Source organism: Candoia aspera, chromosome 8 (genome assembly GCF_035149785.1).
Source record: "Candoia aspera isolate rCanAsp1 chromosome 8, rCanAsp1.hap2, whole genome shotgun sequence".
Lineage (NCBI taxonomy): Eukaryota > Metazoa > Chordata > Lepidosauria > Squamata > Boidae > Candoia > Candoia aspera.
The window spans coordinates 31688430-31713871 of NC_086160.1; the positions used below are offsets into that span (position 1 = coordinate 31688430).

Here is a 25442-nt window from a genome sequence, read left to right on the forward strand (position 1 = left end):
TTTCCGCTGCCTTGTTGTGGCCTAGTTTGGCTCGTTGAATCCAGTTCTTCATATTTCAAGGACTTAATTATTGTAAATACTTATTTAATAAAGAGTTTTTATATTCCTCTGCCTGGTTTCATAGTCTGAACAGGACAATATTTAGTTCTAAGTGATCTAGCTGAGAGCTCGACATGCAACTGTTTATGCTTGTTGGTGTATTTATTAGCACATTGGTGAAAAATTCCCTCCAAATGTTCTGATTTGGTCAGCACAATCACGGTTTAGAGGACACACCCACTAGAAAATCTCACTTTGGCACATACCTTCAGTGCCACAAACATACTGCATTCACATCAAAAGCTGCTTAATGTTCCAGTCACTTAATTACTAGATCAGTATTGGCTTTGTGTCTGAGCCTGAGGCCCTGGGCATAGGACAGAGCTTTTTTCCTGGCTGTGTGGATGATTGCTTAGATTATGCCAGCTGCTATGTGTTTTATTTTTATTTTCTATTCTTCTATTGTGTATTTTATGTATCTTATATATTTTATTGTAAGCCACCTGGAGCCATGTAAAAGTGTGATGGGCAGCTATATACATTGAATAAATAAAAAATAAATTAATTTAATTGTCAGAAACTAAGCCTTCCATGCAAAAGCCTTTATTTATTTATTTATATTTCAAATTTCGTCCTGACCCATCTCCCTTAAAAGATGGACTCTGGGTGGCTTACAATAGAACTAAAACTAAATACAGATTAAAATACAATAAAAACAGTACCTCTTAAATATAAAATATAAAATCCAGGATGCCAATATTAAAAGTTTTTAATCTAAATTCATAGATATATGGGGGCATCTTTAGGGCACTAACCACTCCCAGGGTTGATTACCCTTCTCTCCTACCCCAAGCGAGATGGCAGAACCAGGCCTTTACACCTTTCCGAAGGGCCAGGAGAGATAATATATAAATAATATCTAAAATTGTATTTTTAAAAAATCTTACTGTTCCATTGCACCCAAATAAAAATCAAAGCAAAACTATGTTCCTCATATTCTTAAAAAGGCATTGTACTTATGAATAAACTATGAGGCAGTTTGGTGTAGTGGTTAAGGCACCAGGCTAGAAACCGGGACACTGTGAGTTTTAGTCCCGCCTTAGGCATGAAAGCTGGCTGGGTGACCCTGGGCCAGTCACTCACTCTCAGCCCAACCCACCGCACAGAGTTGTTGTGGGGAAAATAGCAGGAGGAGGGAGTATTAGGTATGTTCCGTGGCTTGAGTTATATATAAAAATAATAAAGGCGGGATAAAAAAAAATCTAAAAAAACCCCAACAACTATACTTCTGTTTCTGATCCTGACACGTTGACAGGTATACCCTTTGTCTCTTCTCCTCTCTCTCTTTTTTTTTGTTTTACTTTTCTTAAGGGAATAAGTAAATATACCTGATCAAAGAAGGAGGCCATAAAATTGGATTGAATGCTCATGAAAAGCTCATGGCTGCATAGATAGCCCTGATCAAAATAATGCGAAGTAGGTGTAAACACTGCACATTTAAAGAAAGTATAGTATTCTGAATGAACAGACACTCTGAAATAATTCATAATACACACCAGCAGTGTCTGGGGCCAGGGATTAGGAGGGTCAAACTGATGTCAGCAGTGTTGTAATGCAAACCCCACCTCTTTTCTGTGTGTGCTGTGACATCACACAAAAGTGCCCCAAATGGGGGGGGGGCAACCCTGCTTTTGTCATTCTGATGAAAGCAGCAGCTCCTGTGAATACTTGTCACAACTTCCAACCCTATGATTCTATGATACCTTGCTAAATGAAAAACAAATAAACCATGTTATTGCTTAGTGTAGGGACTGCCAGCTTCTTAAGGGGCTAGGATTGCAATTCAACCTTTTTTTTTAACCTGCTTAAAGGTTATCTAGTAATATGGTGACTTCCTATGGAGAAACCAAATGTGTGTTTAGATATGGGTCGGGGGGGGGGTTAAACAATTTACAGGGTAGGAATGGGGCCAGTTTGCTTCCCCGAGGCTTTCAATTCCTTGTTTTCCCCCCAAAAGGGGGAAAAATGCACAAGATTTTTGATGATTTTGTGATCTCAGGAAGAGTAGATAACACCTTTTTTTTAGCTCAATGTGTTAACTTAGGCACTGCCTGCTGATGTATGGAGCTATAAGAAGTGCTTTAGCAGTTCTGGCAATATTTTAATTCTTATATTGGACAGCTGTCTTTGTGAGGACACAAGGTTTACATTCTTACCTTTATTTAATTTCCAGAGGAGTCCAAGTTATCAGCAAAAAAGTTGCTCTATTGGTCTTGACAGCAACTGTGGCTGTTAAATGGATTTGGAAATTCTTAAATAATATAGTCAACTAATATAGAGTGAATGGCTAATACAGTAACACCTGACCCAACTTTGCTTAATGATGTTCTTATCAGCACACAATCATGTTAACTGATCATGAGTTTGCCATAACTGTAAAGCTAGATCCTGCTTTGTGCTCTTTAGCCGGCAAAGAGCAGTGGGAAAAAAAGCCTTCCTGGGTAGCAAGGCAAAGGAGTTCCTTGTGTCTATCTCTTCAGTCAAAGGAGGAGGGGAAGAGGGGGGTAACTCACACTGAAAGGGTTTTGTTTTCATCTTCCTAAGGTTAGCTTCTCTGGGATAGGGACCCAGTTCTTATCTGTATGTTTTCCACCAGTTCTGCTCTTGGCAATACGGCCAGAATCAGAAGGCACTAGCAGAAGCTATTATCAGATCCTTGAAGATTTGATTAGGAGAGATTTGAAAAGAACTGGTAGTTCCTCATTTTAATTAACTTGGATGGAATTATGCAGACATCGATTTAAGTATAATTTTGCAAACATCCCTTAGTTTTGAAGCCTCTCCACCTCTGCTAAAGTCACTTGAGAAATTGAGATACACAGCAGATTTAAGGAAATTGCATTCTTAAATGAGTCCCATTTGTAGATGTTCATTGCATTATTTTGGATAGCGAGCATAATTTGAACTGGTTGTAAGTCAAGTAAAATATCTATAGTGCAGTCAAAGATTGGTACAAAATAAAACTCAGTGATATAGAACTGGTTACATATAAAAAAGAACAAATAGTAAAATTAACTGGCATATCAGTCGACTGTGGTTTTGCATATGATGTAGCAGAATTTAGCTACATTTAGAGTTATACAGTCATGGATATCTGAGGGTAAAAATTGCAAGTAAAATTGATCAGAATGACCAGGAAATTTGTTTCAGTGGGATTATGAACTCTGTGTGCCAGCATAAAATGGCCAATATAATAAAATGTGTTTTATAGTTTCTAACTGCAGTATGAAGGGCATCAAATAGAACCAAGGAAAATGCCCTCCTGTATTTACGGAATGTAATTTGACATAGGTACCTAGCAGGTCTATGGAGGTGAACAAGATGGTTAGGAGTACAATCCTGAGAAGAGATGCCAGATCTAATTGGATATCAATGTCTTTAATCTGCTGCCTCAACATTAGTATTGCACATTTGTACCTAAATATGCAGAGTTGCGTTTCTGGTTGTAAGATACACAGTATTGACACAGATGAATTCATCTCAGTGGAGCAAAGAGGGCTGATTCTCCTATCTACCTGATTAAACAGAAACAAAATACAGAACACAATACAAATTAAACAGAACCAAAATAAAGCCTAAAAGGCGTGGCAGGCGGTCTGGGTGGGTGAGGAGATAAGGAAGCTTGAAGTCGCATCTTGACATCTTGAAAAAATAAAACCGTAACAACAAATAAACATTGTGTAGTTCAAAACCATAAGGCACCTCTTGCAAGGAAATGCAGTTACCCCAGCCAATCCTGTTGTGTTCAAATATTCAGATGTAGGTTTCTTTTTCCTTCAATTGATTTCATTTGTGTAAATAAAATATTTTCCCCAGGAGCTCCTTCCATATGTATTCTGTTTTAAACTGTAAATCACTTTTATTATATTCAAGTAGAAAGACAGAATAAGCGCTACTTTTGAGAGGACATCAGAATTAGAAAATGCTGGCACAAATACACTGCTGTCTGCCCCAAAGCTACACAGCTTCATTGTCTGCACCCTACCCAACCTGTACAGCAGATGTAGATGTCTTTAGAATAAATTATAGGACTTTCTAAAAGCTAGAATCCAGATTAAGCACATTTTACGTATTTAATCTTTTCCATACTAAATCAGGAAAGCCAAGAAGTATCCAGTATAATCTAAGGAAAGTTCCTACAGTTCCACCATAAACTTATCTAGAGATATGTCTGACTGTATGTGAAAGATTGGAAGTTATAAATCATCCTCCATGGCCTCCACTGTCGACTTTCAGTGGCCACGTTTTCTCCTAAGCAGCTGCCATTGTGTAGTAACAGAAAGTAAAATGGTTGCTATGAACACGGTGCTTTTCAAACTATGATTACCATAACTTCTAAGAAATCTTATATAGACATAACTATGGACAGTCAATGTTTAAGAATTCACACCCACAAATATTAGTCAGAGAATTTTTATTTTGCTTGATAGGTTAGAAAAAGGAACTAGGAAATAATAGCCTGAACCCCAATCAGATTTTATTTGCTGTACAGGAAACATGAGAAAAATCAACCAACAGCTACCCATAAGACAAACTATCTTAATAATCACATCAGTAATTTACAGTTATGTGCAATACAGATTACAATAACATTTATTAAAACCATGTAAAAAGTAAACCAAGTAAAAACCAAGTAATTTTCTTCGTAGCAAATTAAGATTTTTTTTAAAATCTTTTTTACATCTAATTGAGGAGGGGATTCCCACAAAAGTTTTATTTAGTGAACCCAGTGTGGCTACTCTTTCTAAACTTTAGGGCTGACATTAATAAAAAAAACAACCCCTCAGTTTAATTTTAACATATATCATTTTTTTAACATAGTTTCAAGCATAAGGTCATACTTAACATTTTCTTAAATATATACTGTATCTGTTTGACTTATGTATAGGATAGAAAAAGCACAATCGTTTGGAAAATGCATCAATTAATGTTTTTTCCTGCTGCACATCCAAGCTTCGCTGTTTGTTAAAAGCTGTATTTGCTTTGAATTGCAATGTGTTAAGTTTTCTAGTTTTAACCAAAAGTAAAATGGCAGCCATTTGCCTCTTGGATACCCAAAATAGTGTTGCAAATGGGAAATCTATTCCATCTTCTTTTCCACTGTGAGTTCCTCTTTCTTCATTTTTTCTGTGTGAGAATTATATTGCGAATCAGTACCAAAGAGTTTATCCCACCATGTGAATGTTGAAGAGTAATTGCCACTGAAGTTCATATGATGGAAGTCATGAAAGCGAGCCCCAGCATAAAAAGGCAACACATGTAAAGGATTCAGAGGAATGTCATAGCCGCTAGAAAGAAAAATAATTGAATGCATATTTTAATAATATGAAGCCATTTCTTACATTTTCCTTACAATTTAATTAGTGCTAATGGTTTGAACTTCATAATCTTGATAAAATAGTTAAGAGCAGAGACATCACACTGACAACAAAGGTCCGCATAGTTAAAGCAATGGTGTTCCCCATAGTAACATATGGCTGCAAGAGCTGGACCATAAGGAAGGGTGAGAGAAGGAAGATAGATGCTTTTGAACTGTGGTGTTGGAGGAAAATTCTGAGAGTGTCTTGGACTGCAAGATGATCAAACCAGTCCATAAAAATAGAGCAGTCCAGGAAATAAAGCCAGACTGCTCACTTGAGGGAATGATATTAAAGGCCAGACTGAAATACTTTGGTCACATAATGAGAAGACAGGACACCCTGGAGAAGATGCTGATGCTAGGGAGGGTGGAGTGCAAAAGGAAGAGGGGCTGACCAAGGGCAAGGTGGATGGATGATATTCTAGAGGTGACGGACTCGTCCCTGGGGGAGCTGGGGGTGTTGACGACCGACAGGAAGCTCTGGCGTGGGCTGGTCCATGAAGTCACAAAGAGTCGGAAGCGACTGAACAAATAAACAACAACAATGGTTTGAAATGGAATCCTGTGTCTATTTGGAAGTAAGTCCCAGTGAATTCAATGAGTAAATGAATATATGACTGGGGCTTTAGACATTTATTTGTTTCAGTATCAACATGGCTTTGAATCTTCTAAAAGTCCTCTTTTGGAAAGTATTACAGAATATTTCTTATTTTTGTACTAGTCCATTAAATAATTTCATATATATATTCCAGAACAATTATGTGCCTGTTCAAAGACTGTCACCATTATAACAGGAAGAAGAATAAAATATTGAATTTACTTCTCCTCAACTCTGAGAAGAGATAAGGAGCATACTATTATGAATTATATGTGGTGATTATGTTACACATACCTTCACACCCAGTCAAGCATGAGTGTTTCTCGTTCTTTTTCATTTTCTCCCATAGTATCTGCCCAGCCAATCCAATCTGGCAGGGTTGGCACGCTTCGCGTTCCATCGATTAAACAAGGCCATCTATAGGGACCCTGAGTGTGTGACTTCTCTGTACCTACTCTCTGGAATAAGGTTCCCCCCAAGAATTGAATGGCCCCCACCCAACTGGTGTTTCAAAGAGCCCTGAAGACCTGGCTCTTCACCCAGGCCTTTGGCAAATGCAACTGAGCCTTTTCTTTTTGATTTTCTTTGTTCCCAACTGGGATTGCTACCTCTGCCATCTTTGCTCTTTTTTACTTTGTATTGTTTTCTTGTTTTAAATGTTTAACAATTCATAAACTGCTCATGGTTGCTGGGAGTCGGGTGGCATATACATTTATTATTGTTTTTCAATTTCAGTGTGAATATATATATACTTGAGGCTCCTACTGAAATTGATGAGGATATACAATTGTCCTGAATGTCAAAAACTACTGACTATATTCAGTTTAAGTAGCGAGAAACTTCTTGTCCAAAGAATACCAGAAGAATTTACAAGCTTGGCACTAAGAAGCTGGTGACTATTTCTTCAAATACATATGTGCAAACCAATCCTAAGAATATTTAATCATATGCAGAATCACTAATTTCAATTAAAACTTTCTTCCACATAAATATGCCTAGGATTATCAGCCTTATATGAAGATTCCTAAAAAAAGACCATTTACAGGGAGTTCTTAAATTTTATCCGTACATTATTTGGTAGGGGTGTGTGTGTTTGTGTGTACGTGTTTATATATGTATATGTATACATTCATTCCATCCTAGCATTTTGCTGTAGGTGCAGGGTCTGCTTTTCGGATCAACCAAAAGTTGAACCATTGGTTGTGACAGGAATTGACCAATTGTTGCCCAAGCCTGACATGCGCTGAGAGAGAGGGACTGGCCCAAAGTCACCCAGCCAGCTTTCATGCCTAAGGTGGGACTAGAACTCAGACTTCTGCTTTCTAGCCTGGTGCCTTAATCTCTAGACCAAACTGGTACACATGTTCTCATTCTCTCTCTGAACACACACACACGTGATAAAATCTGATCTAGTAATGATTTTAAATTTCTGAATGTGAGCCCAAATAATCATAATTAAGTAAGACAAGATTACCTGTGAACATCAATGGTCTCTATCAAACGGCAAACTAACCATGCCCACAGCAAAATCACATGATTACAGAAGACCATTATTCCAATGAAAAATCCAGCTCCAAGGATTAGAGTTTCTAGAGGATGTGCATATTCAGCTTGCATCCCAAATGGTGCCTGAGGAAAAGTATTAAAAAAAAAGATTGTGTATATATATGTGTGTATCCATACTGAAGAAAATATTTCATATATATGTATGTATGTATATATATATATATATATATATATATATATACACACACACACACACACACACATACATATATACATACATACACATACATACATATGCATGCATGCATGCATGAATATGATCATATTGTTCCAGGTGATTTTCTTCCCATATACTAACCTTGGACTCACACTTAACTTTCAGGAAATGCAGAACTGAATAAATTTAATTCATTTCTAAATGTAAGAATATTTGCTACTGTTAACTCCAGATAGCTCCTTAAGGCAGTGGGTGCTATATAACCATAGATACTGTGTGACTTAAAGAGACACTGAGAAGATTCTACAGATCAGTAAACTTATATAACATGTATTCAGTGAAGTTTTCCTGAACATTTTTGAAAGATCACGCTGAAGAGGTTGCTTGAAACTAAATATCTTACTGTTATTTCAGGGACGGAAATCAGTTATTCATGGAAAGCTGACAATATAAAATGTTTTACACTGTAATTTTTTAAAAATATCAAATGGAAGCTGGAACTTGGAGAGAGGATTTATCTTAATGGTAGAGTATGCAGAAAATCTCTGTCCATCTTCACTTAAAGGATCTAAGGCATCAAGTGACAGGGATTTTTTTTTTTTTTGAGATCTTGCAGAAATGTTGCTAGCCAGTGTTGTCAATATTAGTCTAGTGGACAGATAGTCTGACCTTTTAGGTAAGCTAAAATATATATCATAAATAAAATATAAAATAGAATAGAGCATACATAAAACATACAAAATATAGTGCAGCTTATTCTGTTTGCAATTTATGTGACAGTTACTACAAACCCAGGGAAAAATTTCTAAAGCTAATAGAATCCTCTCAGATTGTAATTTGTTTCATTTGAAGCTACAACCACTATAGAAGATATGCCCATCCTGAGAAATGCATCTGATGTTCCATTATATTACAGTGTTTGATGAACCAAGACTGGCTAAGACGTATCACTGCAATTCCAAAGGCTGCACAATTGAACTCCTACCAATATAGCCCAAATTGTGGAGGTAGTATCAGAAAAGCTAAAATGCATAATGAGCTATGGTTGCTGAAGGATGCTAAGGACAAAAAAGGCTTCTAGGTTAACAAAAAGAAACAATATGCTTCTTGTTTAATAACAGGCTAGCCAAAAAAAAATGCTAATAGGTAACAAAGAAAAATATTGTTGGTTTACTGTGATGTTATTCTTCCCCTTCTCTTGCAAACCACTTCACATGACAGAACAGTAAAGAAATCATATAAATAAATAATAAACTTGCTGGTTTCTTCTCCCTATTTCCAAAAATATTAACTAATATATGCCCATTGCAGTGAAACTTTCAGTTTGCAATCATATACAGAAGCAGGTCCCAATGAGTTGCATGGAACAATCTTACTGATAAGCGTGTATAAGATTACAGCTTAACTATGTAATCCAAATATTGAAGACATTCCGTACAATAAATTCATGATGTATTTTGTGAATGTATTTATATATTCTCTTATGATGAAGTAGTCGATGAAAGAAATAATGCCAGGTATCCTCAATCACAGCACATCCAAGACACTGGGCAAGTATCACAAACCTTTAAAAGAAAATCAGTTTATGAGATACTAGTATATTAGTACAACCTATCCAGTGACCAAGATTAGCAACCTGACACATTTAACATACACAGAACTTTTATTAAGATTTTTTTCCCCTCTTGGAGCAACAAGCACAGCAAAATAAATTGTTGCTCAAGAAAGACAGAAAACATAGGAGTTACATATGGTGTAGTTTATGTGATGTTTAACATAACTCTTAGGCTTCCATTCACATCATGCATAAAGAAATCTATTCCATTTGTATTTGTTTTGTAGAATAAATACAAAACCACAATTTAACAGACAATTAGGAATAACAGACACTGCCTCCCTGCAACTAGTCTGTTAAATTAGGGTTTCACTCTCTTGCCATTGTATTTTTAATCAATTTGAAACTACTAAACCAGAAAGTAGAAAGCATTTTGGGCCAGAACTTATAGAAATTTCCCCCCCAAACCCAGTCCTTTATCAGCATAGTACTTACATTTTTTTTTCATTTGTGAAAATTTACATTTTTAACAAATTAACAGTGAAAAATAACTGAATATTACTTACCATCTTGGCATGTTTTCCCAGTCATAAGGAATATTAAAATATTCTGTGAAAAAATAGGTACCAAATATGAGAGGCAGCTGAATAAGAAAGTGATTGAACATAAGTTGTTTGAAACATTTCCATTGTCCTTCCCATGTTTCTGGTCTATCCTATAACAGCAGCAAATAAACAAAAATAATTAAATAATGCATATTGGAAACTAATTACATCTTTCCCACAGGTTCCCAACTCCTATGATGTCAACATCGCAAAACATGTTATCACAAGTTTGCACTTTTGTACTTGTATTGCAATGTCTCCTGCAGGTAAAGGGTGGAGGGTACACACTTTTCTCCTTGCCCCTTACCCCATATGCCTATGTTTGTTCCAATTACTGAGATAAGAAAATTACTGCCCATTCATAGTGACTCTCTTAATTAAAAATACAATCTCAGGCATATTTACTTAGAAGTGTAACTGCCGCTGTGTTCAGTGGGATTTTCTCCATGGTAAATATGCATAGGATTCTGTGGGTATACATCTAAAGGTTTCAGCAATCACAGAAAGTCTCAACAAACACAGTGGGTTTTTAACACATTATACTTGTGTAATGGTAATTTATTTTATATGTAACTGCATCTGCATAACCAAAATCTCTCCCTTCACTTCACTCTACCTCACCGCAATTTAAATCCTACATAAATCTAGCCACTCTATTAATCTGATGAAGTGAGTTCTTAATGACATTTGCAAGACAGAAATAGAGCTACCAGACAGCTTCCAATATTTTACCAACAGAGACTAACACAGCTTTCCTCCTGCAGTGTTTACAATGAGAAGCACCATTTTCAGCCAGGTGGAATTGAAATCTTACAAAGAAAATGGCACAGGAACAGACATTTTTCTAACCAAATGCAACCAGCATGGCATCATTCCTAAAGGAATGAAAGGACCTCTACAGTCTACATACTACACAGACTACAGTCAAAGATAATGCCATATTCTCTCCAAGAAACACTTAAACTATCTGATCAGCATCCATTACCACAAACAAAAGTTTGTCACCAATGTCATCTCCATCCTGGAATTTCAACTACACCAGAACTTTGCAAGGACAAGATAACAAATCTACACAATAGAACTCTTCCTACAGAAAATCTACAGATTGCCATACATGGCTACATGCTTCCAGTTCATCACCAAATCTATCATCTATAGGCTCTACACTACAGCCATATTTATTCTGATCGGCTTGGCAAAAATGCTCAACTGATGGAACTAAACCAAGCATTCAGGAGACTAACCTACCCATCCAACAAGATGAACAGAGAAATCAATAGGGCCAGAACAATTCATGGGGAGAAGCTATTAAAAGATAGACAACAGAAACAGAACGACATAACAGCACTTTATCATCTATAACTCACAGCTCAAACCACTCAAACACATTACTTATTTATATTTCATATTTAGTCACTGCCCATCTCACATAAAGAGCAACTCTGGGCGGTTCACAATAAAGCAAGAATAAATAGTAGTTAAAATACAATACAACAAAACAATACAATAAAACAATCTCCTTAAATAAATAATATATTCCAAGGGATAGATGGTAAAAAGTTCTTAATTTAATTTATGGAGCATCTTCAGGGTGCTAACCACCCCAGGTTGGTTACTCCTCCTCATGCCCCATGCGAGACAGGTGTTCACCCCTTTCCAGAAGGCTGTGAGAGTGGGGGCCCGCCTCACCTCTGGGGGAAGAGTGTTCCATAGGGCTAATAAGTTACAGCCCACATTGGACAATGACACTGCACTTTCTCAAGAACTTGGTGGCAGGCCCATACTTGTATACAACCACCCAACCTAAAACAGATTCTCCAAGCAACAAGAAACAATAGGATAAAGATGCTAATATGGGACCCAGATTCTGCAACAAACTCAAATGTCTATTTTGCACCAACATCATCATCACAGGCCACAAGAAATACACACAAGATTAGGGGTGTCTTCAAATGGTCTTCCTCTAATGTGATTCATCATCTGCCAATAATGCTCCTCTGCATTTTACAAAGGACAAATGGGAGAAACCTTGCACAAAAGAATCAAAGGACACAAATTTGACATCAGGACTCAAAACAAGAACAAAATAGTATCACAGCATTTCAACCTCCCAGGACATTCTACAGCAGATTCCAAAGTGCCAGTTTTGGAAAAACAGGACTTTAACTGTCACTGAATGAGAGGTTCCTGAACTTGCATATATCAGAAGTTTCAGCAATCTCAGTCTCCACAAACACAATGTTCTTTTAACGCATACAAATGCCAACTGATAAGGTCCTGGTAATCTATCTCATATGTAACCTGCATCTGCCTAACCAACCTGTCTTGCCCTCTCTTCCCCCACATCACCCCAATTTAAATCCTACATTAGTCTGATGAAATGAGTTGCAGATCATGAAAATATATGAATTTTAATAACATTGGTTAGTCAGATAAGGTGCTACGAAATTCCTCCTGATGTTTTGTCACTATAGACTAACATGGCTCTCCTCCTACAATGTCAAAATTCCATCTTACCTTTTGTATTTTATATTGTTGCATGTAAGGTATAAACTGAAACATGAATCCAGGTAAGCATAGTAAAAAAAAGAAAAGTTCATGAGCAAGGAATGACCCCCAAACTGCAATCTGGAACTTAGTGTAGTTATTCAGCATATAGGTCCAAGCATTTTTAAATGGTTGTTGTAGTGGATTCTCAGGCAGCAAAGAGTCTACGTATTCTACAGCAAGGTAGGCAGAGTGCAGTATCTCAAAACTATCATTATTCGCCATCATTCAGTTCTGGCACATCACACTGATAGCTTCTCAACAGAGTTTCTATGAATCTGTAAAATGTCAAATTATTGAGAGAACTCAGTAAATGGTAAGACTTAAAAAAACAATATTAATCTTTTATCCTATAAAACAATTCTTCAAGCAGTATATTGTCATGTTCATCGTTCCAATGGTTTGAATACATCGTAACGTTTCACATGTCACTTTCCTGTTCCGTGTCTGTCATTTGCGGGGAGGGGAATTTCAGCCGTGCCAGGCTGTAATCTCCTTGCTGTTCTGCAGGAATGTATGTTTGGGTTATTGTCCTAAAAACCAGGAAACACACTGAGACAATGAACTGGTCTCTAATATTTATTGCTAGTACTTAACAGGAATCCTAACAAACTGAAGAAGCGTGGGAAAAACCCAGACATATAACCCCCAAGGGTTAAGGCGGTCCCGATCTGTGTCTCTTTGAACGGCTGAACAATTCCTCAGTGCTACGCATGAGCTTGACAGTCTGGATGGGAGCCCCCTGCTCGCCATCCTTACTCATGACAGTTATGACATGTATTCAAGGTTGCTTTCCCAGGCCGATGTGTGACGGTTGCCAACACCTGGGAGGGGGTGGTTACTATGGTGGGGTGAGGGGCGGAATTGGGTTTGAAGCGAGGGTATTTAGTTTGTATTTCACGCGCTTTGGCTCATTCTCAGCTTTCTCTGTATTTGCATACTATTCCTTTAATAAATCAGTTATCTTTAAGCTCGAGCTTGTGAGACTGAGTATTTGGGATTAGGCAACCATTACATATATACTACACAGATTTGTGATTGTTACCACTTAACTTTGCAGATAAGTTTCAGCAGTAGTTTTATCTAGATCTTACGTAAAAAATCCATAAAGAATGAGATTCATAACTGTCCACATTCTGAGCATATGGATATGGTTTGCATTTTGACTATGGTGTCAGATCAGGTACCTGAAAAACACAAATTTACACATGTAGGAGCCAAAAAGTTTTAGATGAGTAATTGTAATGGATCACTGTGTGCAGATGGATGTAATTTGATGGTGGTATCACATGGATCCAAGATAAAAGTAATTAGCTACCTCATGGATCTGAATTTTCCAGACTTCTTTTAATTTATATAATTATCCAATACTTACTGGTAAAAGTATTTTGGATGAGGTAAGGTGGTATTCCCTACCTGTTGCTTTCCAGAAGTGCTGCAGTACAATTCTAAACATCAACATCTACAGCTAAACAACACCAGGGTGAGCAAGGTTTGTTTGCAATATTTGACTAGGTGTCATGAGTAAGGATGGCGAGCAGGGGGCTCCCATCCAGACTGTCAAGCGCATGCGTAGCACTGAGGAACTGTTCAGCCATTCAAAGAGACACAGATCGGGACCGCCTTAACCCTTGGGGGTTATATGTCTGGGTTTTTCCCACGCTTCTTCAGTTTGTTAGGATTCTTGTTAAGTACTAGTAATAAATATTAGAGACCAGTTCATTGTCTCAGTGTGTTTCCTGGTTGTTAGGACACTAGGATTGGGAAACGCAGCTTTTAATCTCCACTAAGCAATTTTAAGCCAGTCACTAACACTGATCTACTTCACTGGACTTTTGTGAAAATAACATGGGGGACCTTCAGCAAAGGATCGTTACCTTGTCGTGGTGCTGGAGCTTGAGCATCTCACTGATGCCATGAGCTAAACCGTGAAGGGCCACCCAAGATGGGAAGGTCATGACAGAGAGGTCAGACTAAATGCGAGTTAAAATTGCTGGAGGAAACATTAACTATCTCAGATATGCAGATGATACCACTTTGATGGCTGAAAGCAAAGAGGAACTGAGGAGCCTTATGATGAAGGTGAAAGAAGAATGTGCAACAGCTGGCTTGCAGCTAAACCTCAAAAAAACCAAGATTATGGCAACCAGCTTAATTGATAACTGGCAAATAGAGGGAGAAAATGTAGAAGCAGTGAAAGACTTTGTATTCCTAGGTGCAAAGATTACTGCAGATGCTGACTGCAGTCAGGAAATCAGAAGGCACTTAATCCTTGGGAGAAGAGCAATGACAAATCTCGATAAAATAGTTAAGAGCAGAGACGTCACACTGACAACAAAGGCCCGCATAGTTAAAGCAATGGTGTTCCCCGTAGTAACATATGGCTGCTAGAGCTGGACCATAAGGAAGGCTGAGAGAAGGAAGATCGATGCTTTTGAACTGTGGTGTTGGAGGAAAATTCTGAGAGTGCCTTGGACTGCAAGAAGATCAAACCAGTCCATCCTCCAGGAAATAAAGCCAGACTGCTCACTTGAGGGAATGATATTCAAGGCAAAACTGAAATACTTTGGCCACATCATGAGAAGACAGGACACCCTGGAGAAGATGCTGATGCTAGGGAGAGTGGTGGGCAAAAGGAAGAGGGGCCGACCAAGGGCAAGATGGATGGATGATATTCTAGAGGTGACGGACTCATCCCTGGGGGAGCTGGGGGTGTTGATGACTGACAGGAAGCTCTGGCATGGGCTGGTCCATGAAGTCACGAAGAGTCAGAAGCGACTAAATGAATAAACAACAACAACAACATGGGGGACAGATATATTGTGTTGCATGCCTTTGAGAAAAAGCCAGGACCAAGGTAAACCTTATTTGGATGTTTTCCTATCTTGCCACAACAGGCAAAAACTATGAGTAAAATAATGTCCTGTCATCTGGGGGAAAAAGTATCTTTCCATTATCAACTCATCTGCAATCAACAAATAAATCTCCCTTTCCCAAATTCAGAAGCCTCAGTTTTGTTTCTGATGGAGATGTATAAGAAAGAGCTATAAACCATAATACATTACAACTAAATGCTCCCCTCCCCCATAAAAGCCAGAAGGAAAAACAAGCACAAATAAAGATGCGGTGGGCATTTGTCATCCTTCGGGGAAGCGTAATATGCTAACGCACCGAAAGGAAAGGCAATGAGCTTGCTTCGAAAGGACTGTTCCTTCAATTCCATCCTCCGTAAGATAAGAACGGTTGATTAGGTTAAAAAGCGGGGAAAGGCACAGATCCGCAAAGCCACGGATTCACATTAAAGCGATGTCGGGTTCACTTACCTCGCGAAGGCCAGCTTTCTCCGCAAAAATCCCAGCAAACAAGCAGCAAGTTCACCCTCAGCGCGATCTCTTGAAAGATACTATCCCGACAACCGCAAAGGTGGCGCTGCTCTGATTGGCTAAAACGCGAGATATCGTCATGGTCAGGCGTGCGTTCGCTCGACAACTCAGACTACTATTGGAGGAAGGAATGGAGTGAAAATGGGCAGATTTCGGTGGTAGAGAAGATGATTTGACCAAAGACGGTAGGCGGGATACGGTGGGAAGGTACCATGGACCGCAAGAGCATTTCCTATTTTGTGTTCTTTTGCTTAAATGAAATCGGTATGTGATGGAAGCAGGTTAAGGAATGGAGGCTTTCAAGCCGATCTTGTCCTGCAATCTTCCACTCAGAAGACATATTGAATGCAATAAAATGCATACCTCAAACTATCTGGGCAAACGAAGTATTTCGCTTTTCTAAGCAAGAGCAAAGGAGGGCTCCATTATCGCTATTAGTACTACCCAATCTGGGCTGCAAAACCGGCACCAAAGACCCACAAATCTCAGGAGTTTTGCAGCCCAGATGTAGTTAATCAATTATTGGATCTTACTGGACAAGTTCTTACATCTTTGTTACTTGAATCGTGTTTTATTCAATTAACACAATGCCTAGATCATCTTGTATCATATTTTCAAGAGTATTTTTATGTGAAGGGCTCATCACCTAGTATCAACCAACCTGTTTTGCCTGACTGCAGTTGACATTTCTCAGAATGTAAGCCTGCGACTTCTTTGTACTGTTTTAAAAGCAGGTTGATACTCAACTTAATGGAAGTTTAAGAATGCGCCCATTAATGGAACCATTAACACCTAGCTTCCAGCCCATTTTTCAGTCTTAAGGAGCACAGCCCTCCAGTGAAGTAGTCCAAAGATTCAAACACCATGCTTAGGTATTACCAAATCATGTACTAGAAATAAAATCCATAGTTTGTTTGCAGTATTGTTTTCAATGAGCTGCTCAGACTGAAGCTATCTGCCAGTGAAACAGTAACCAGATCTTTGATAAAAGACAACCCCCAAACTTTGAAAAAAGCAAGTATGTAAATTTTTATTAAAGAAACCAGGTCAAAATGACAATAGTTTGGGTGAAATTTAATGTATCCAGTTGTCTAATATGTTTCTTTTACAAATATGTTCACATACAATATAGTAATTAATAGCAGCTAACAGTTTTAAAGTTACACAAGAAACTTTTTATATAGTTACACAAGAAGAGTTTTAAATGCCATGCAAGTAAAACAACTCCATACATTCATTTTAACCCATAATTATTACCATGCCCAATTACAATTAAGATAAATACATCAAAACATAACACAGGTCATCTTGGTGAATAAGAATCACCAATATATAAGTTGAAAACATTTTTAAATTGAGTTTTGTGTGGTATCAGTTTTAAAGCATTAGTAGATATCAAAATATACACCTCTGTTTTACAATGTAGCACTGGCATACTTTGGAATACCATGCCAATTATAAATAGTATCAGCAAGTCCCAAACAAGTATAAAGAAAAGGTAATTATGCTTAGATATGCACACATTTGTAATGTAACCAAAGTTGATTTAGAAAAAGCAACCCAGGCATAAAACCTACTATTCATGGATATTTCTCTCTTCCCCCCCCCAAAAAAAAAACCTGTACTTTTTTACTTTCACCAGAACACATTACTTTATCTTTTACTAGGAAAAAAAAATCCATAGTCAATCATGTAGGAAACATGACTGGCTCTTAGGAAAATGAGTTTTGTCAAGAAATCCAGCAAATAGGGTCCATACAGCTTTGTACATCTCCAGTAGATGCAGCGTACTGTGGAATAATGCTACACTTCGCTTCAACCTGGAATAATCTTCATTTTCATCCTTAATTGCAGTTTCCAACATGTCTCAGTGCACAGCTACAAGTTGAGAAGTGCTCTGATGCTTAATCACTTCAACGCCACTCGTTAAAGCTTGTTTTTTAGGGCATAATCAAGGGGGAAAATATCTGCACCAATTCACAATGGCTTGTCAATAACAGTAACACCTACAGAGAGAGAGAGAGAGAGAGATGCAAGAGTTCAATTCTTTGTATTAGAACATTCCTTAATATTTTAGAATGTTTGTTCATAAAATGCTTCATATGCATGTAATACATGTAATGAGTACCACTGTGGGATGCTGAAACTGAAAAAGTGTAAGTTGCCCAAGTTCACTCCACAAAGAGTTGTCCACAGAATCCGGTGGTTTTGTCAAAATGATAAAATATGCATTGTGATATCACAATATACATTTTGTCATTTGCCCTCTCCTTATCTGCCCACAACACCCATGACTCCACAACTATTAACTTATTTTTAAGCATATGCCACAATTGATTTGTCTTCAATTTAAAAAGTAAAATTTCCTGTCTATTCTGCTGATGTCATGGCCACACCTCCTTGCAGTCCCCAGATGCTCAAAATAACGAGGATGGTGATGATGATAAAGCAGCTTCTGAGTTTTAAAAAAATCATTTTTACTCTAGAAAGGAGCATCTTTCTTTCAAATTTATTTTTCATTACCTGCATAGCTTCTTCCTATACTCATACATGAAGATACAACTGTCCATTTATCTGTTGTTGGGTTGTAATATTCCACTGTCGCCAAGTTGCAGGAGCCATCATCTCCTCCAATTACATATAAAAGTCCATTTACAGCAGAAACCCCTAATATGAAAAAAATAGTGGGTTATCACTTGATTGCTCACTAGCCAGGCAATATTTGCTGGTTTGGTTTTGGAAGAAAAATTGGAGGAAGAAACAACAACAACAACAATAATGTATTAAATTTATATGCTACCTGACTCCCAGCAACTCTGGGTGGTTTACAATTTTTAACGTATTTAAAAACAAAGAACAATACAAAAAAAAAAGAGCACAAGACATAAGAACAATGACAGCAAAGAAAACAAATCCAGAGGGGAACAAAATAGGAAGAGGGAGGCATCAGTTGTCCTCGTCAAATAATAATCTCTGCTGTGCTGATGACCCTACTTTGATAGCCCAAAATGCAAAGCACCTGCAATTAAGGAAAGTTAAAGAGCAAGTGAAAAAATGGGATTAAAATTAAATATAAAGACCAAACTAAAGACAACAAGTACAACGACAAGCCGTAGAATTGACAATGAAGACACTAAAGTGGTAGATAGCTTTTTAGAATCAACCATCACCAGTAAAGGAAGAGGCAGTCAAGAAATATGCTGCAGACTAGCACTGGTAGAGCAGTCATGAAGGCCTTGGAAAAGATATTAGTATGTCATCATGTATCTATAGATATATGGCTCTAATTTCTCTGAAGAGAAATCCTATAAGATTATATAACAAATTACATAATTATATAACAAATTACATAACAAATTATATAACATTTCTCTTTTTCTACTTTCTCAATCATATCTGTCTGATTTGCCCCTTAATTTTCATGGAATATCTGGAACAGATGTTAGGACTTGCCAAACCCAGGACATACTCAGATTCCACAGCAACTGAGCCTTGTGAAAGTCCAAGCATTCCAAACTTGCAAAATACTGAATTCTTTCTTCTGATCTTCTTACCATCCCATTCTTTTAAAAAAAAACCCTGTGATTTTCTTTCTATTACCACCAATATATATGTATATTTAACAGGAGAAAATAGTTATCACACATGCTTCAAAAATCCCTTCTCTCCCAAAACCTTTTTTTAGAATTCCTTTCTAAAAGAGTTCCTGAGTGGGTTTGTCAGTACACTGTATATACCTCCTACTTGGTGGGGTGTGAATATCAATATATTGACTTGTGAGATCCTAGCTTACATAAAACAGCATGAATATGCTTGGGCTAAAATTTGGCTTTGGTTGCATTTCTGGCTAAACTGACCAGAACTATCCTTACTGTTCCTCAGCAAAGGATCGTTACCTTGTCGTGGTGCTGGACCTTGAGCACTGCAATGATGCCATGAGCTAAACTATGAAGGGCCACCCAAGACGGGAAGGTCATGACAGAGAGGTCAGCCTAAATGCGATCCCTGGGGAAGGTAATGGCAACCCACCCCAGTATTCTTGCCGTGAAAACGAAATGGATCAGTACAACCAGAGATATGTCAGTATACCATCAGAAGATAAGACCCCCAGGTCGGAAGGTGGTCAAAATGCTACTGGGGAGGAACAGAGGATGAGTTCAACTAGCCCCAGACATGATGATGCAGCTAGCTCAAAGCTGAAAGGACGGCTAGCGGCCGACGGTGCTGGTGGTGAACGGCGAATCCAGTGTTCTAAGGATCGACACACCATTGGAACATGGAACGTAAGATCTATGAGCCAGGGCAAATTGGATGTGGTTATTGGTGAGATGTCAAGATGTCAAGATAGACATTTTGGGCGTCAGTGAACTGAAATGGACTGGAATGGGCCACTTCACATCAAATTACCACCAGATCTACTACTGTGGAGAAGAGGACCACAGAAGAAATGGAGTAGCCTTCATAATTAATAGTAAAGTAGCTAAAGCAGTGCTTGGATACAATCCAAAAAACAATAGAATGATCTCAATTCGAATTCGGGCAAGCCATCTAACATCACAGTGATCCAAATATACACCCCAACCACAGATGCTGAATAAGCTGAAGTAGAGCAGTTCTATGAGGATCTGCAGCACCTACTGGACAACACACTTAAAAGAGATGTTATTTTCATCACGGGAGACTGGAATGCTAAGGTGGGCAGTCAAATGACACCTGGAATTACAGGTAAGCATGGCCTGGGAGAACAAAACGAAGCAGGACATAGGCTGATAGAATTTTGCCAAGAAAACTCACTCTGCATAACAAACACTCTCTTCCAACAACCTAAGAGACGGCTTTATACATAGACTTCACCAGATGGACAACACCAAAATCAGATTGACTATATCCTTTGCAGCCAAAGGTGGCGGACATCTATACAGTCGGTAAAAACAAGACCTGGAGCTGACTGTAGTTCCGATCACGAACTTCTTCTTGCACAATTTAGGATCAAACTAAAGAGATTAGGGAAGACCCACAGATCAGCTAGATATGAGCTCACTAAGGAATATGCAGTGGAGGTGAAGAATAGATTTAAGGGACTGGACTTAGTAGATAGGGTCCCGGAAGAACTACGGACAGAAGTTTGCAACATTGTTCAGGAGGCGGCAACAAAATACATCCCAAAGAAAGAGAAAACCAAGAAGGCAAAATGGCTGTCTGCTGAGACCCTCGAAGTAGCCCAAGAAAGAAGGAAAGCAAAATGCAACAGTGATAGGGGGAGATATGCCCAATTAAATGCAAAATTCCAGAGTTAGCCAGAAGAGATAAGGAATTATTTTTAAACAAGCAATGCACGGAAGTGGAAGAAGACAATAGAATACGAAGGACAAGAGACCTCTTCCAGAAAATTAGAAACATTGGAGGTAAATTCTAGGCAAAAATGGGCATGATCAAAAACAAAGATGGCAAGGACCTAACAGAAGAAGAAGAGATCAAGAAAAGGTGGCAAGAATATACAGAAGACCTGTATAGGAAGGATAACAATATTGGGGATAGCTTTGACGGTGTGGTCAATGATCTAGAGCCAGACATCCTGAAGAGTGAGGTTGAATGGGCCTTAAGAAGCATTGCTAATACAAGGCAGCAGGAGACGACGGCATCCCTGCTGAACTGTTCAAAAACTTGCAAGATGATGCTGTCAAGGTAATGCACGCTATATGCCAGCAAATTTGGAAAACTTAAGAATGGCCATCAGATTGGAAAAAATCAACTTATATCCCCATACCAAAAAAGGGAAACACTAAAGATTGTTCAAACTATCAAACAGTGGCACTCATTTCACATGCCAGTAAGGTAATGCTCAAGATCCTGCAAGGGAGACGTCAGCAATTCATGGAGCGAGAATTGCCAGATGTACAAGCTGGGTTTAGAAAAGGCAGAGGAACTAGGGACCAAATTGCCAATATCTGCTGGATAATGGAAAAAGCCAGGGAGTTTCAGGAAAAAAAAATCTATTTCTATTTTATTGACTATTCTAAAGCCTTTGACTGTGTGGACCATAACAAATTGTGGCAAGTTCTTAGTGGTATGGGGATACCAAGTCATCTTGTCTGCCTCCTGAAGCATCTGTATAACGACCAAGTAGCAACAGTAAGAACAGACCACGGAGCAACGGACTGGTTTAAGATTGGGAAAGGAGTACGGCAGGGCGGTATACTCTCACCCTACCTATTCAGCTTGTATGTAGAACACATCATGCAACATGCTGGGCTTGAGGAATCCAAGGCTGGAGTTAAAATTGCTGGAAGAAACATTAACAATCTCAGATATGCAGATGATACCACTTTGATGGCTGAAAGCAAAGAGGAACTGAGGAGCCTTATGATGGTGAAATAAGGAAGTGCAAAAGCTGGCTTGCAGCTAAACCTCAAAAAAACCAAGATTATGGCAACCAGCTTGATTGACAACTGGCAAATAGAGGGAGAAAACGTAGAGGCAGTAACAGACTTTGTATTTCTAGGTGTGAAGATTACTGCAGATGCTGACTGCAGTCAGGAAATCAGAAGACGCTTAATCCTTGGGAGAAGAGCAATGACAGATCTCAATAAAATAGTTAAGAGCAGAGACATCACACTGACAACAAAGGCCCGCATAGTTAAAGCAATGGTGTCCCCTGTAGTAACATATGGCTGCGAGAGCTGGACCATAAGGAAGGCTGAGAGAAGGAAGATAGATGCTTTTGAACTGTGGTGTTGGAGGAAAATTCTGAGAGTGCCTTGGACTGCAAGAAGATCAAACCAGTCCACACCCCAGGAAATAAAGCCAGACTGCTCACTTGAGGGAATGATATTAGAGGCCAAACTGAAATACTTTGGCCACATCATGAGAAGACAGGACACCCTGGAGAAGATGCTGATGCTAGGGAGAGTGGAAGGCAAAAGGAAGAGGGGCCGACCAAGGGCAAGATGAATAGATGATATTCTAGAAGTGATGGATTCATCCCTGGGGGAGCTGGGGTTGTTGACGACCGACAGGAAACTCTGGCGTGTGCTGGTCCACAAAGTCACAAAGAGTCGGAAGTGACTAAACGAATAAACAACAAAAAATCCTTACTGTTAGCAAGGCATGCTCACAAGGATATGATTATTTTATTACTAAAAAGCAGTGACAGATTTCTTCTCTCTTCTGTTTCCCAATCTGCTTTCATCACATTCTCCCAGAATAAATCTTATTGCTCTTTAGTCCCAATACTAAAATAATCGTAAAACTGAGCATAATTTGAAGCCATGAACTCTAAGCCTCAATTTAAAAACTGCTATTTTTATTGTTATTGTTATTATTATTATTATTAAACCTGTATGCTGCCAACTCCTGATTCACAGGTCATAACGAACTTCCCTAATTCTATTTTCCTCAACTATAATTCTTTAAAACGCTATATTTTTGCCCATTTTTCAGGAAATCAATTGAACACTTCAATTGAACTTTTATGTCATTAAAAATTCAAAATTGATAGAGATTCTTTTATGTGGTAACTAGGTTTAATTTATTTATATGCAATTATGCCCCCATTTTAAGATCCCATTGAGTAAGACAGGATTGTGTGAGTATTTTGCAAGCACCTTTGAAACTACAACTGATGAAAAACTGGAAAGAGCCTAGCCTGGATGGCTTTCCTGTTAAAATGTATAAATCTTGTATAGACTTGTTGGCCCCAATATTATTAGAGCTCTATAATGAATAATTTAACTCCAGTAAATTGCCTTTATGTTTTTATGAGGCTTATGTAATATTGATATATTGTTTTTAAAGACCCTAAATTCTGTACAAATTTTAAACTCATTTCATTAACATTAAGATATTAACTGCTTTATTGGCTAGGCATTTGCAGAGAATATTATCATGCATAATTTATCTATCTCAGTACTGATATAATAAAAATAGACAATATACATGTACTAATAGATATTTTGGATATCACTCAATATAGATTGGATTCTGCTATATCAATATATTTTGATGCTGAAAAAGCTTTTGATAGGGTTCAGATTAATTTTTTTTAAAGCAAGTAATGTGTAAGTATAGATTCCCACCTTCTTTTATTAAATGGATTGCAATTTACTATTTGCAACCAAAGGAAGTATAATAACAAATCAATTATTTCTGGACCAACTAAGTTATAGTGTGGCATCCATCAGGGATACTCACCTTCTCTGTTGCTTTTTGACTTAATTATTGAGATATTAGCAATTGACATTAGACAATCTCATGATATTACTGGTATTACATTGGTGGATTCTGAGTACTTTTATATGCTGATTATGTTTTGGCAACATTGAATAGTTATTCTACTTCACTGCCTAACTTGATATGGCTGATTTAACAATCTGGTAAATATTTAGGTTGTAAGACTGATAAAAAAAATCTAATTTACTTCCTTTGGGACCTGATATATCAATATATCAGTGTAAGATGTTTAGTTTTGTAATGTGTATAAAATATGTTAAATATTTAGGATTACAAAAACCAGCAATATCTTAAAATATGTAGAAATTAGTATGTTAAATGCTATAGATAATAGATATTAATAGAGGGGATCAAACTCCATTAGGTTGGTGGGGTAAGATTAATGTTATTAAAATGAATACTACCCCTGCCCCCAATCGATTTATATTTTAACAGGCATTTTCATGTTAATTTCAAGTAGATATTTTATTCAGATTGATAAAATATTGAAAAAAAATATATGGGAAGATAGGCAGTCAAGAATTTCACTGGCTAAACTGAGATTATCTTTCGATGAAGGATACTTTAACTTACTGGACTATATCAAAGTTTATATTATCATCTATCTTTATGAAATGAGAATTTAACTGAACTTTTATAGGCTTCATTGGAATGTTATACCTGTTAAGATCTTGGCAATAGTTGGATCAACATATAGCAAAAAGTGTCCTTCATTTCCAGTTAGAGAGCAGCTAGGTATATTTGGGCCCTACTGTGATATAGATTGGATTTTGATGCTGAGTTTCATGAACGCTTGACTTCATGGAAGAATTCTACTTTAAAAAAAGGTGATAAGACGTTATATTGGAAAGAATGGGCAGAGTCTAGAATAGTTACTTTAAATCAATTACATTGTAATTATTTTAAGGAATTTCAACAACTTCAGATAGAATTTTCTTTGCCTAATACAGAACAGTGGCAATCTAATAAACTCAACCACATTTACAGAACAAACTCAACAATATAGACAGCCATCTCAAAGAAGCCTGAGATGCTTCATTTTTTATGGAATCTGCTTTTGAAATCAAATCAACTTTATATCAATATCATAAGTGTTATAATATCTTTGAAGTTAAAATTATTGATATGTATGGCATACGAAATAGTTGGAATATCCAATAATGGAACATCAGTAGATGCAAGTAAAAAATATTAGGTTTATTTCTTTGGATTTGAGGTTGATTAATTCATCAAAAGATTTTATTCTAGGGGTTCTCCTTAATCTGGAGAACACTTCTGGGCTCTAGGAAATACTGCCTGAGTCCAAAAAAGTCAGTGTTGCCGGGTCAACCACGGCTCATGGAG

General features: G+C 37.7%; 2 protein-coding genes across 7 annotated transcripts in view; both read right to left on the reverse strand.

Moving 5' to 3' along the window:
• Positions 1–4559: 4559 nt before the first annotated feature.
• MSMO1 (methylsterol monooxygenase 1) lies at positions 4560–15864 on the reverse strand. The gene is made up of 6 exons (XM_063310281.1): positions 15810–15864; positions 12457–12764; positions 9901–10049; positions 9218–9344; positions 7531–7685; positions 4560–5387 (listed from the first exon to the last, which is right to left on the reverse strand). The coding sequence occupies exons 2-6, from the start codon at positions 12712–12714 to the stop codon at positions 5180–5182; spliced, it is 897 nt and encodes a 298-aa protein (XP_063166351.1). The 5' UTR covers positions 12715–12764; positions 15810–15864; the 3' UTR covers positions 4560–5179.
• Positions 15865–16879: 1015 nt separating this feature from the next.
• KLHL2 (kelch like family member 2) overlaps positions 16880–25442 on the reverse strand; it is a 66575-nt gene continuing 58012 nt past the window's right edge. For 5 of the 6 annotated variants that reach the window (XM_063310803.1, XM_063310805.1, XM_063310804.1 and 2 more), the window contains 2 exons: positions 18393–18536; positions 16880–17875 (listed from right to left, as the gene is read on the reverse strand). In XM_063310803.1, the coding sequence (XP_063166873.1) occupies positions 17847–17875; positions 18393–18536 (173 nt within the window). In that variant the 3' untranslated portion in view covers positions 16880–17846. Of the gene's footprint in view, positions 17876–18392; positions 18537–25442 lie in introns of those variants that run through there. The other variant, XM_063310807.1, reaches the window with a different exon arrangement.